We start from the raw sequence: 14,449 nt of genomic DNA, 5'->3' as shown, positions 1-14,449 counted from the left end.
TACAGTTATAAAAAAAAAAGTCAATAAACTATGCCATAAAAGTGTTACAAATCTCTTAATTAATACTTTTGTAATATGACGGATTGGGAGACTAACCAATCAACGGTTGCGTGGGCGGGGTTTGTTTTAGAATGAGCCAATCTCTAAACATGGCAGCAAACATTCCCGTCAAAGAACGGCTGCGTTGTAGGAGAGTGACACCGCATTCAATGTTGGTCCATGTTACAGCTTTTCCTTAAATTACTGACCTAGATTTTCACTAGAAATGTGGTTAAATGTTACGGGCGGTTGTATAGAAATACTTATCTTCTCCCTGTCAAAAATAGACAAGTCCTGGAGCTAACAGCAAAACTTCTGCGAAGATTTTGTTCAGAGTTTTAATTTCACGCTAAAATTGCCAACATGGAGATTCACGAAGGGGCAGCGGTAGCAAGCGACAGCGTGCTTGACTTTTCCCGTTTGAGTCTGACCACTTTCAACGTTAACAGTATCAGCGACGAGAGGAAAAGGGACACCAGACAGCTCTACCTGAACTACAACCGACTAGCCTCGCTACCCTCGTCGGTCAGCCTTTTCTGCAACCTCGAGTTTTTGGACATCAGCAACAACGGACTGTCTGCCATCTGTGAGGGCATTACGCGACTGACGGGGCTGAAAACCCTGATAGCCAAGAACAACCGCCTGGACGAGTTTTCGCTGCCCAAAGAGTTTGGCTCTCTGCAGCTGGAGGTGTTGAACTTAAGTGGGAACCGATTTGAGGAGATCCCACTTCAGTGTATGAAACTGCTGCGTCTGCAGTCGCTTTCATTCGGCGGAAACAGACTGAAAAGTATACCTGAAGAGATAGAAAATCTAACCAGGTAAGGGGGCACGGTCAGTTAATGTCAATGTGTATTTCTACACTCTTTGTAGTTAACGTTATAGTTAGCCATAATCGACGATATTCCATAACGTTAATACGTTAGATACGTTAGATAATGGACCGGGTGGTCAACGAAGAAGGAAACTAAGTTTCCTTCCGATTCTATTATTTTCCGTATTGGGGCACCTCGGAGTAAATTATCGAGTTTATACCAATGACAATTAACGTTACCGTTATCCAGATTATCTGTAGTCGGTTTAGCTGGTGGTACGTTTCAGTCAACTGGTACATAGCATGGAAACCAAGTGATGTTGCAATGGTTTTCTTCTTTATGAAATGCATGCATTTACATAAAATGGGGGTAAAACTGTTGACTGGAACTTTTAACTGGCAACCACCAGCCAATCAGAATATATAACAATGGTATACGTGCAGTTTAGTGTCCCAAATTCCCCATACAATGTCCTTAATTAATTATGAACCTGTGCTACCCTAACCCTACCCCTAACCTTACCTGTCTCAAATAAGACCCTCATCATTTGGGACACTCAGTTTTTGGAAAATAATTTGGGACAATAAACTGCACGTAAACCTATAACAATTTAGACCTTAAACGATTGGTCGATTCATTTATTAGTCAACTCACATAAAATTAATGTGCTGGTTTGATAAGTAATTCATCTGTTGAAGTCATTTGTCAAACAAATTGATTTCCTGCTTTTTCTTTGTCTTATGTGACAATAAACTGCACAGCTGAAATAAGTCAATGAATCGATAAAGCAGATTAACAAAAGGTAAACTATTTTGATAATTGATAAATAGTTTTTAATCTCTTATTTGTTTTGCAGTGTGCAAAAAAGCAATTTAAAGGCAGGAAAATTTGACTGCCATAACACATTTCTGACAGTTAATAGACCAAACAATTAATCACATTATCCCTCCAGCCATTTCGGCCCATAGCCAAACATTAGTCCCTACGTTTGGTATAGGTCAAAAAGGTCACCCTGACATTTAAAATGTTTGGTGCATTCTTGGTTTACATTTACTAGAGTCAGCTTTTATCTGTAAAAGACATCAAATACAATCAAGGATAAAAACACAATAAAGTCCAGGACTTATTTCCATTGTGGTCCTCAACACATAACATCAGGACAAGACATTCACAGAGTGTATAATAATCAATGACATAACATAAAAACATTTTTCTTAAATAAATAAAAATGGTAGCTTGCCCTTTGATCTATTCCACAACCATCTCTAGTAACCAGACCTTGATACTCTTTTTAAAAGAGTTCAGGCTGGAAATGACTTTAATATAACGATCTAACTTGTTCCACTGAACTGCCCCTATAGGCAAAGTTTCCTTTCCCTAACACTGTCTTAAATTTATAAGGACACAGGTCAGATATGCTGCCACGAGTATAAATATTGTGTGTGTCTTTTACGTTACACGACAAAAAAATTGGGACACTACCAAACAATATTTTATGGATCATGGTCAGTCTTAATATAGTAACCCGAGACTCCACAGGGAGCCAGTTGAGCTCAACAAATTGTGACCTACCTATATGCGATCTATGGCCCAAGTTCAGAATTACATATTATAATATAATTTGCATATTGTCAATCAGCCAGTTGTTTACAGACGAAAGCTCAGAGCTCAGGGTACTCTCTAGTGTTGATTGTTGTTTACGAGACATTAAAAGTGCTGAGTCATCAGCGTACAAAAACAATTCACATGAACAGGAGTCTGCCATATCATTAATGTATGTTAAAAATAAGGACGGCCCGAGAATGCTTCCTTGTGGAACACCACATTCAACTACACTAGGGTCAGACAGCACTCCCCCTAAAACCACCAATTGTTCCCTCCCTGATACGTAAGACCTAAACCACCTACAGGTGGAGCTGTCTGCCCCCAAGGCCTCAAGTTTGCCAATCAGTCTGTCATGATTCACCGTATCAAATGCTTTTTGAAGATCCAATAACACCATTCCGCAGAGATTTCCACAATCTATTTCCCTGTGTATGGTGTCGGATAAATACAATAGGCATGATTCAGTAGAATGTGACTTCCTGAATCCGGATTGGAATTTAAACATGAAGTTGTTTTTATTCATGTATTCATTGAATTGCTCATTGACCAACTTTTCAAAAATGTTTGAGACTGTGCACAAAATAGACTGGTCTGTAGTTACCAGGATCATGGCTGTTTCCCTTTTTTAAAAAGGGGAACTACCTTGGCCCTCTTGAGGTCATTTGGGAAAACACCCGATTCAACAGACTAGACAGACAGACAGGTTAAAAATATGGGAGATGTAAGGGACTATTTGGGCAGCGGCATGTTGCTCATGCTCCATATGGAAAGCTTTGAATTCCCTTTTGTCAGCTGTCTTGTAGAAAGTACTGTAAAACCACTTAAGTCATTCTTAACCTGCTGTTTTGCATGAGTCAAAGGAGTTGACCCACCTGGCACCAACTGTTTACAGTGTCTATTACACAGTCACACTCAGGCAACCTGTAGAATTGTTTAAAAAGTAATTTAAATATAAGTCAGTTTTTCTCTCCCTTTTCAAAATTGTATTATTTCTATGGGTTTAATGGTATTTACCATAGCGCTTTTACGTCTATCCATATGTGTCATGATCATTTCCAGGCAGTTTATCCTGTACACGTCATGATTCATACTGTGTGTAGGATAATTGTTCACTTAAGCTGTTCCCGTAACCACCGACTGGTTTTGGAGAAACTAACAGTAGTTACTAATGGCAGGAAAGTGCAGCCTGTGACAAATTGACCTTTTCCACAGAGGACATATCAGAGTTTTTCTCTCGGTTAGTGTCATAAAGCATACTTATTTTGAATCACAAAAGACTTACTCATACATTCTAAGGCCTAGTCCACACGTATTTTTTTCCTTTGTTCTTTATAAAAAAATCCCGTCCACACATGCACTGTTAAGAAAAGTCTCCGTCCACATAAAAACACAATTGAAGCGCTGTCAAGAGCATGCCAAGCCAATACGTTGTGATATAACCCCAGTCGCACGAAGAAGAAGAAGATGTTGACCAATCAGAAGCTTGAAAAAAAGCTGTTACCGGACGACTACCCACCAACTAGAAGTCCAACGCTCCAAGACTAGCTATGTGGCAGTGTTGGATTATGTAGCAGTGACCTCCAAGCATGTTGCCAGCACTATTTTGGCCACGTCTGCCATTGCAAGAAGTGTCGCCTCATTTGTGACGCCTCACAAAAGAGATAACGGCGCACACTCTGACGTTACAAGCTTAAAACTCTGTTTTCCTTGTCTTTACGAAAACACACAAACAGCATTTCTAAAAGACTTCACCCTGACTGGAGTATTCCAAAACCTCCATTAACAGTGACCTAAAAGTGTGTGTGTGTGTGTGGGGGGAGGGGCAAAAAGCAATTTAAAAAAAATACCCATAGACTTATAGACTAGGCCTAAGCATGGGTGAATAATATAGAACTGTACAACATCTACATCAGGGTCACCAACCTTTTTGAAACTGAGAGCTACTTCATGGGTACTGTGTCATACGAAGGGCTACCAGTTTGATACGCTCTTCTGAAATAACCAATTTGCTCAGTTTGCCTTTAGTTATATATGATGATTAATGATAGTCATCTATGTGAAGACACTGATCACGTTAATGATTTCTCATTATCAATAATTATCAACAATGACTTAACAAGGTGGGAAACAGATAATATCAATATTCAATTTTCATTTTTAGAACAGGCCTGAGGGCTACTCATGTGGTCCTTGGGGGCTACCTGGTGCCCGCGGGCACTATGTTGGTGACCCTTGATCTACATGATATAATATGTCTTGATGTGTTTAGCGAAAGATGACCCAGTGTTTTTTGGGTGGAATGGCCCAGGAAAAAGGCTTAAATTGTGCTTAATTGTGAGCTTTCTATATTGTCCCTGATACACACCATAACTATCATTTTAATCTCTGGTGGCTGATTTGTGTCAGTGAGGGCAGTGCGCAGACCCTGAATGTCTCAGTTCCCTTTACAGAGGGGGCTTGCTCAGTGCTTAGCCACCAAGGACAGTATAATGGCTTCCAGTCTCACTGTTGCTGTGTCATCAGTTCCAGCAGGCAGATGGCCTGACAGCTTACTTTTGCTGACCAGCCATCCATTGCTCTCTCCCCCGTCTCTGTTTCACTCCCAATTACCACCCTGTGTACTCCATACCTCCATTAACCTACCAGGGTCCTTTTTGTTGTTTTAATACAACGTGTACATATCGATTTTATTGTCATCTAAAATGTAAATAAGTTTATATTTGTTATAACATTAATACAAATGCATATATATTGCATATATTATCTTTGCACACCTTTTCCTAAATAAATGTGTCTACTACAAAAAAACAACTAAGAATCTAAGATAATTCTGGTCTCTCGGACACCAAGCGCATACACACAAACTCTTTAGCATGAAACAATGCATCTTTAGCTCCCCCTTGTGGTTTATGTATTAGTTTTAACTTGGGATCAATCAGCTTTGTTGGGCAGAAAATTTGCCCTTTAGAACATCTTTACCTCTTATGTATAAACATGGCTACATTGACTCTGACACTGCAGCAAATTGTATTACAAACTGCAAATGTTGAAGCTGAGAAAAAGTATTCCCTTTTTAATTTGAGAGCCCATAAGATAAGAGCATCCAGAACAATAAAAAGAGTGAAATAGTGTGCAAATCACTTTTGCACTGTACTGTGCGTGATATTCAGTACTTGAGTTAAACATGGCAAACTCAAAATTGACTCTTTTCCTCTCTTTTGTTCTGTCAGTCTGGAGCTGTTGTATCTGGGTGGAAACCTCATCACAGCCATTCCCCCAGAAGTGGCTAACCTGCCCTACCTCAGCTACCTGGTCCTATGTGACAACCGCATCCAAAGTGTCCCCCCGCAGCTCACCAGGTAACTGCACATACACCACCAGTATCTTACCAGTGTAACCTGCAGTAAAAAGCCATATGTTAATGTACAATGCATTTCAAAATTGCACATTCCTGTCTGTAGTCATGTTTTTTTTTGTAGGTGAAAACTTTTCTCTGTCTCACTCCAGGCTCCACTCGCTGCGATCTTTAAGTCTCCACAACAACTTGCTCACTTACCTGCCGAGGGAGATCCTCTGCCTGGTGCACCTGCAAGAGCTCAGTCTCCGTGGCAATCCACTGGTGGTGCGCTTTGTCAAGGAGATGACCTACGACCCCCCGTCACTGCTAGAGTTGGCAGGACGTACCGTCAAGAGCCGAAATATTCCCTACTACCCATACGACCTGCCGTCAAACCTGCTGCGCTACCTAGACCTGGCCAGCAAGTGCCCCAACCCCAAGTGTGCCGGTAAGACCCTTTTTTTCACAGTATTTGAAGAGAATGCACCGATTGATGTTATTTTTTTTAATTCTATGATGTTAGGATTTGCCTTTTTTATTTATTTTTTATTTATTTATTTTTTTTTAGCTCTGTCATTTTTCCACTAATATGTAAAAAACACTAACCTGACTCCTCCAGATGGATTTGCTCGGCATATCCATCTGGGAACTTTCCATTGCAGAACTTTCGGGAAGGGGCAAAAATACTGGTTAGCTGATTGGATAAACCATCTGTCTATCACCACCTATGTTGGTGATAGACGGGCCAAATCAACCAATCAGATAAACGATATATAAAACTCTTGCCAAAACCAGTCGGGAGAAGAGCAAAAACATCTTTTCCTCCGAGAAAAGCCTCCAGTGCCGTTTTTTTGCTCTTCTTTCAATGAAGGAATACTTTCTAATTTGGATAAAACTTGCACGATAGCTACGCTCATCTCATCCGTGGAAGCCGCCATGTTGTTTAGACTGAACAGTCGCTTGTCGTCGCGTTACACCTAAACCCGCCCCAAAACTAACGTTGATTGTTCGGTCGTTTGGAGAACGGCTCCAAATTTTGTCTCAAGATGCCAGACTGATCTGCGACTGGAAAACTGGAGCTCGCGAGATCAGGACGGTCTCACGAGGCTATGAAAACACATGGGTTCTCAACCTTTTTTGGCTTGTGACCCCATAAAATAAGGAATTCCTCACTTGCGACCCCTCGTCACCGGTTGCATGTCTGCCAATTTTGACCAGTTCAAACCAAAACTGATTTTTCCCTATCCCCAGGTTGAGAACCACTTTGATAACCTATCCTGTGTTTGTTTTTCCCTTTACTGTTTCCTACCTGGGTGTACAGCTTACATCTGAGTTTAAGACGATGATGTAATGTATGAATATTGTTGTACTATGTTGATAGCATTTATGTGCATACATATATCTGCACAAAATAATTTCAGTCACTGACCTGCCACTTGAACCTGGCTTTGTTTTTCCTGTCACTCTCTACTTTCTCCAGGCGTCTACTTTGATTCATGTGTGCGGCAGATCAAATTCGTGGACTTCTGTGGAAAGTACCGGCTGCCCCTCATGCACTACCTGTGCTCCCCAGAGTGCACCTCTCCGTGCAGCTCCAACCCCCAGAGTGACGCAGAGTCGGAGGAAGAGAGCAGCGTGCCTGCTTACCGCCTGCAGAGGGTGCTTCTGGGATAGTATGACGTGGAGGAGCCTTTGACCCTTTGGACAAGTCCAGCCTTGTCAGTCTGTCACTGTGTTCAACATCTATACAGAGATTCAAAGTTGGCTGTCAGACTTTACTACACACATGCCTCATTTGTACTGCATGGTTCGGCTCAACTTTACTCCACTAAACTCACTTTTGGTACCAGGTGCTTTTCTCTAATTGTTTTCCACTGCGGATAGTACCCACTCAGTCTAGGCAGCATTCTCAGCTGATTGCCATAGCGATGCCGTGTGAAACTAGCCTAGAAATCTAGACGCACCCTATCGGCAGCAAATGTAATTTGCAGCCAGGGTCAGTCTAGCAACTCTCCGTTGGCTTGCGAGCTGGAAAAACCAAACTCACCAATCACATTGTGTATAGAGTCGGTGGGCGGGCTTAACATAATGACGGCAGAGTTGCGACGGTTCCACGTGAATTCCCTGCTACTTGAAAACAAAGACGGTGGTTGCTGCTGCTGCTGGCGAACAGCGGTCTTTTGAATCGGCTTTGGCCGCGACTCTGGAAGACTTGGAGTTAAGCTTTTCTTTGAGAAAAGAACAAAGAACGGCACTGAAGTCATTCTTAAAAAAGGAAGATGTGTTCAGAGTTTTGCCGACCGGATATGTTTAATCTATCAACCTGCGTTGCTCTGGTTGGTTGTAGCGCTATCCTATTGCGTGCAGAAAGAATTTGAAAGACAACCATTTATCCCGCCCCTTGGATTGAGCCCTGCCAATGGTGAGTTCCCAGACCCAACATCTTGATGTGGGTCTGACTTGTCAGGCTAGTGTGAAACTGCCCTGGCCTATCTTCTTCAACGCGGCACTCGTGGATCTTTTCATCAGCAATGATGTCTGCACTTCGTCAATTGTACGGCGTTGTGAACATAGTGTACAACGTAGTTTTGTGGGCTGCCATTTTTTTGAATCTGGGATGATTAAAAATTGCAGTAGCTATTGACGGTAGCTTGGCTATTTAAAAATGGTGGGTTTGTGCTGTTAGTGACAGTTCTCTCTGACCAATCAGTGGTCTGCAGTGTTTTAACTCCACTTTCTAGTATCGGCTCAGTTCACTTGGAATCATACCGATGTGGTACCAAAAAAGTACCAGGTACTATTCACAACTTTTGCTAATGGAAAACCAAAAAAGAGCGAGTTGAGTATAGCTGTGCCGTTCTATGCAATGGAAATGTTGCAATAAACACACATACACACACAAACCGTAACACTGTTTTACAGTCTGTCAGCCTGTGTGGCTGTATGGAGACCGACTTCCTCCTGGGGTTCTGAAAACACGTTAACTTCCATTTTATGAAACTTTCTCTCACCACACATTACTCACGTAACATGAGTAAAGGAAAACTCATATTTCCCATGCAAATCCACAGTCCGTCAGTCAAGACCTCATCAAAGTGCTGGTCTCCTGGCCCAGTATAGGAGGGCATTTGAAACTCAGTGAAGACTGATGGAGCGGCAGGGTTCTTTTCCTTTTTCAGGGCAGCTTACTTTGTCTTCCACACCACACTTTGTGCTTCTTGGTAGCAACAGCATTCTCTCAAAGTTTGGATATGAACAATGTGTTTTTTTTGTCCAGCTACTGGTGACACACAGATTTCACATTTCATTTTACATTTCTCATACCAGGTGAGCTTCAAAACTGCCATGCCAACTAGGAAAAAAAAGTCTCAGATTTTTTTAAATATGTATGCAGAAACTATGACATTAGTTTTACACTACAGTATTCTAAATTGATTGAGTATGATGTGTGAGATGGCCTTATTTACACTGTGTGTGTGTGTGTGTGTGTGTGTGGGTGGGTGTGTGTGTGTGGTCCTGCTGGGCAAAGGTTTTGTGCAGTTAAGCTGTCCCGCACAATATTAAAAAATCAAGGTTTATCTGTTTTTGTCTGCACACCAGCCTTACACAGTTTTGCCATGTTGGCATAGTTGTTTAAAATGAATCCAGAAAATGGTTTATGTGAGTATGTGGAGGAAAGCCTGTGCAGGCTTAATCACAAAAAGTGAATGTGGGGTGGACCAGGGAAAACCATTCACTGTGTTGGCACTGAAACAATAGCTTTTCAGCAAAACACAGTGGCAGCCTTCATGTTTATGTTCAGGGCTTTCAGTTTTCTCTAGGTATAAGAATATATATATGTGTGTGAATGGAGCCCACAGTCAGATATTTTATTTCTGAATTGATTCTTTTTAAAGTGCTCATATTATGCGTTTTGGCTTTTTCCCTTTCCTTTATTGTGTTATATCTTTTTTGTGCATGTTATAGGTTTACAAAGTGAAAAAGCCCAAAGTCCACCCCAAAGGCACTTACCATCTCCAACAGAAAACACTGTTCACAAACTGCTCCAAACAGCTCTATTGTAGTCCAGCCTTTACTTCCGTGATGAACGTGCATCTGCTAGCAGTTACAAAGATTGGCATGCCTTCATACTCTGCTTCTGACTGGCTAGTAGTCCTTACCTAGCTACTGTGCATGTGCGACTCCCAACAAAGATGGTACAGAAGTGTGATGCCTCACTCTGTAGCTAAGACAGAGAGCTCAACACACAGGGTGAAAAGAGGAGCTGCAGCAATGTGCAGTACAACAAAAATATGGTGCTTTTTGAAAATTAAACCATGTAAACCTATTTTGATATAACCTCTAACAATTATGAACCTGAACCTGAAAATGAGCATAATATGAGCACTTTAAGACAGAATCCTTAATTTCTAACAGGAAATGGCTGTTTCTGTTCCTGGTTACACTTCTGCTCTGCTTTCCTTGTTGTGTGGAAAGCTGGGAGATGTCATTAGCCTCCCAGAAAGGTTCTGTCCATGAGTGAGGAGGTAAAACCTGGCATCACATTAGACGTTAATGTTTAGAAAACAGAAGAACGCTCCTCTATGTTACAGAAACGCCTATACTAGAGCATTTAAGTGCCTTACTAATCGTGACCTCTAACCGAGTGAAACAAGAATATGAAGAAATGTGATATATGCACCCTGAAATGTGATAAGATTAACATCATGAATTAAAGTCCTTTTTAATTGATTTTTGTACTGTGCTTAACAGTACAAGTCTTTTTTTTTTTTTCTTTTTTTTATAACAAAATTAAATGCTTTTTATAGAAATAATTTTTCAAATGTTAAACACTACATATTTAAATGACAGAAAATATATTAAGATATTTTAATTGTATTTACTTGTACCCCATTCAGATAATGTAAGTAGATTGTACAGTATATAATAGCAATAATAAAGACAGATTGTAATATCTTTCAAATGTGTTTGTATTGTGGCCTTTTGTGATTTGTTTAAAGCCATAAGTGTTTTAGGAGAATGTAGAAATTATTTATATTTTAATGTTTAACCTTTTTTTAAGTTTCCATCGCATTAGAAGTTTTTAATGCCAGTTGCAAAAAGGCAAGATATTTATGAATATAATGTGTTTTTTGTGCCCAAAAGATGTACAACAACTATTGAAGAGTTTGAAGTGTGCTAACCCATAAACCAATCAATCCAACCATTTTGCAGTTTGAATGTCCCCGGGTTTCATTTGCATATGAAGGTGAGTTCATTCTCGAGGCTGAATACTGAGAGACCTTTCCTGTAACCCAGAACCAAGAGATGCCAGGGCGAGTGCATTCTGCTTCGCACAATCTGCTAATCCTTTAACAAGCCACTAACTGCTGTGTTTCTTCTTCTCTCATCTCTTTTCACACTTCCTATCTCAGCATCTCATTCAGTTCCTTTGCACCTCACTGTTTCTTTCAGCCTGGCTGGCAAGGACGGTGCTTTGAGTTTCATATATTTTGTTTGTTTTAAATGGTCTTCGACAAAGTCCCAGCTGGGTTCCAGTGTTTTTGCACGGTTTCTTTTCCCTTCTTTTTCACTATCTTTCAAACACGTGCATATAGAGCCTGTCACAACAGCAGGCACCTAGGAAACTCGGCACATTGTGTGCACATGCGCTTACACTCTGCATATTTTTGTATGTTTGACAGGAGGGTGCTTTCACAAATGCAACCCGAGATGCAACCATGATGTACTGGAAGCAATGAGTTGTGACTAGCAGATGAGGTCTCACAGAAGGACGATGCTGTCCTTGTTTTAGCCATCTGCAAGGTCAATGTGTGTCTGTGTGCTCATATTCTCATACATCTTGTTGTTTTCTGTTGTACTTGAGGATTAATTCCATTATATTATGTTTTTGGTTGGTGGATTTCATGAGGGCACCCGACTCTAAACCTTCACAGTGACAGTGAACAATACATTGCACCAGTTTTGCAGGTGATCTGCAGATCTAAGAGCAAAGTGCTTTGATACGCGGCGTTTGATACTCTAAGCCTCTTATCACCCTCACGTCTAAGGCATACCAGCTCATATCAGCTCACAGTATAGCCGATGTGCATTTACATGCATGCCAGACCTCACACATGACGAGTTTCAAATTTACACTCAGTTGAGCCTTTACACACGACAGCCACACACGCTGCAGACGCCCTTAAAACAATCACACGTTGTCTTCAGAGTTGCACTGCTAATCCTACAAGGAGAAAGTCTAGTTGGAGCCCAGAGCGAGGAGGAGGTGGGGGAGGTGGTCACAGGGGGAAAGAAAAGAAGTGGTTGGCGAATAATAATCCACCGCTGTGTTAACGTTTGATTGCTATGGTGAATAACTTGAAGCTTTGAAAAATGTATGCTCTCTCAGTCACTCTTGACCCAACATCATTCCCTTATTTATTCATCTCTACAAACTCTTTGACATTGTAATAACCTCACAATGTAAGAAAATGTGCTCCAGCTGTGTGATTATTTTTGGACATTTTTACATAGTGATAGTATCGAAGTAGACAAGAAATGTGGGGAGGGAATAGGACGGGTGACCAGATGGAATTGAACCTGAGATGTCGCAGTTCATACACGTCTTAGCCTTAGCTTATGGAGGAGGATTAGGGCCGATGTGAAAAAATGTATTTGAGTTCTGAGTTAAAAGTCAGAATTCTGAGAAAAAGAAAAGTCAGAATCAGAATTCTGAAAAAAAGAGTAAAAAAAAAAACTCAAGAACTCAAATATATTTTTCACATGTGGCCCTAACCTTCTTCCGTAGCCCGTAGACCTCTGTGACACCAAGGGTGTAACATTTTTAACTTATAATGTTATACAGTTTGACCATACTTGTTTGGCAAAAGAAGAAAAAAATCAAAACTGGTCAATTTTTTGCTTTCCCTGAGGGTTTAACTTCAATCTTCCTTAGCTTTTCCTCGAACTTAAATGGCATCTTTGCTCGCCTGTCATGGAGATTACACATCAAACTGATGAGAGATAAGAAATGTGGTTGAAAAGCTAAGAAGCCAGACCCTGATTTTTTTTGTCTAACTACTGTTGGTGTACCTTAAGTTAAGATTTGTATTGTTTACAACATGAACAGACTTTCACACTCAAATCATTGTTAAACCTTTGACAAACTGAAGAATGCAAAGTCTCACTGTTAGTTACAAATTCAATTTAAATACTGTAAAGCTGCTTTAATCAATATCTTTAGTTCATTAGCTGGTAGCACATTGTCTATCTGCATTCCCTCAGATATTGGTGGCGATCAAAACAGAGCTGAAATTAGAGTGAATAATTGTGCACACACATAACTCCAAATAACTGCTGATGGTGCTCTGTGTCTGTTGGATGTGTAAACAACTTCACCATATGTCAATGTCCATTGCCTCTAAGTGGCCAAAAAAATAACTAATGCAGATTTAAGTACATTCTTATTATATGTTATACATTCTGGTGTAATATGTTAAACTGCATATGAGCTTTCAACTCATTCACAGGGGGGGTCACCTAGCACTTTATCTGGCAGTTTTTGCATCATCAGTTGCTAAGCTGCTTTTTTTTTTTTTTTTTGAAAGTAGAGTGAATAGACTGAACCCCCCACCCCCTCCCCCACCTTATCATTATCACTGCCTTCAGTAGAAACACTACTGGAGCCTACAGGGGAGCTTTGATCCAGCGCTGCTAATCCAGCTCTATAGCAACACTGCAGGAGGAGCTGCAGCCTTTCAGAGAGGGATTTGTCTTTGGGTATGTTATTGGGCAAACCTGGGCATGTCACAGGGGAGCGTCCTGGCTCTGGGAAAGACAGTGTAGGGCTGGAGGGGGGTGGAGATGCTTCACACACACAGACTGAACAATTCATTTACACCCACACCATTTCAAACACTGCAGAATAGTGGGACTGGATGGCAGTGTGGTCTGATGTTGATTCACGGCTGCAGATGCTTCCACGTCAGGAAACGGTGCTGCTGCCTGTCAGGAGTGGTTCAACAGGAAATGGTGTGTCACTGGCTTAAAAGCTTTGCTTGTTATTTATTTTGGTTGGTGGACCTCCAGTTGATATATATGCACAATATGGCAGTCCAGAAACAGATGGTGACTGTTTGTGACACCTGTATTTGTTAATTAGAACATCTTAATGTTAGAATTGATCCCCGGTAACCCCAGTAGAACAACATGTGTCCTGTTTCATCCAGTTCGCTCAGCCTGCCAGCTTCTCCTCTTTGACTCCTGCTTTTTGAGTTACAGCTCCGTTTCCCCAGATGAAATATTCAAACTCCCTGTAATCTGAGCATCGGTGTAGTCCACCTGCCACTGGTGCAGTCTATCTTCAACCTGATCTTGAGGGAAACCTGAGAGTGATTGCCAAGCTTTGGGTGTAACAGAGCTGACAACAGTGTTTCAATTCTTCAATGGGGGTGCTAACGTGGTGTTATTTGATCTGAAAGCACAAGTTAGTTAGTTAGTTAGTTAGTTAGTTAGTTAGAGGCTGTTTTCTTTTTCCAGAGTTTACTATTTCTGTTCCTTAGAATGTTTCATCTTTGATATGCTGATTTAACCAATCCATATTAACAGAGGATTCCACTAGTTACAGTAGCCTACATTAAATAAGATCTTGTTGTCAGGTACCAGGTAACCT

General features: G+C 40.9%; 1 protein-coding gene and 1 long non-coding RNA gene across 2 annotated transcripts; both read left to right on the top strand.

Annotated features, from left to right (window-relative positions):
- The first annotated feature begins 163 nt into the window (after nucleotides 1-163).
- Nucleotides 164-8,422, top strand: LOC116047006 (leucine-rich repeat-containing protein 58). Its single transcript, XM_031295496.2, has 5 exons — nucleotides 164-860; nucleotides 5,690-5,818; nucleotides 5,967-6,244; nucleotides 7,277-7,729; nucleotides 8,269-8,422. The coding sequence occupies exons 1-4, from the start codon at nucleotides 403-405 to the stop codon at nucleotides 7,468-7,470; spliced, it is 1,059 nt and encodes a 352-aa protein (XP_031151356.1). The 5' UTR covers nucleotides 164-402; the 3' UTR covers nucleotides 7,471-7,729; nucleotides 8,269-8,422.
- An 879-nt stretch (nucleotides 8,423-9,301) lies between these two features.
- On the top strand, nucleotides 9,302-10,636 carry LOC118495645. The gene is made up of 2 exons (XR_004898136.1): nucleotides 9,302-9,691; nucleotides 10,190-10,636. It is a non-coding gene; the product is annotated as an uncharacterized LOC118495645 (long non-coding RNA).
- Nucleotides 10,637-14,449: the final 3,813 nt, after the last annotated feature.

This window comes from Sander lucioperca, chromosome 8, assembly GCF_008315115.2.
Source record: "Sander lucioperca isolate FBNREF2018 chromosome 8, SLUC_FBN_1.2, whole genome shotgun sequence".
Classification (NCBI taxonomy): Eukaryota; Metazoa; Chordata; class Actinopteri; order Perciformes; family Percidae; genus Sander; species Sander lucioperca.
Note: the sequence above shows the minus strand (reverse complement) of the source record. Positions and strands in the feature narration are given on the sequence as shown.

Coding starts and splice junctions, on each gene's coding strand:
- LOC116047006 (XM_031295496.2), top strand. CDS start 403: ATGGAGATTCACGAAGGGGCAGCGGTAGCAAGCGACAGCGTGCTTGAC. Junction 5,819..5,966: donor GTCCCCCCGCAGCTCACCAG/GTAACTGCACAT, acceptor GTCTCACTCCAG/GCTCCACTCGCTGCGATCTT. Junction 6,245..7,276: donor CCCCAACCCCAAGTGTGCCG/GTAAGACCCTTT, acceptor TACTTTCTCCAG/GCGTCTACTTTGATTCATGT.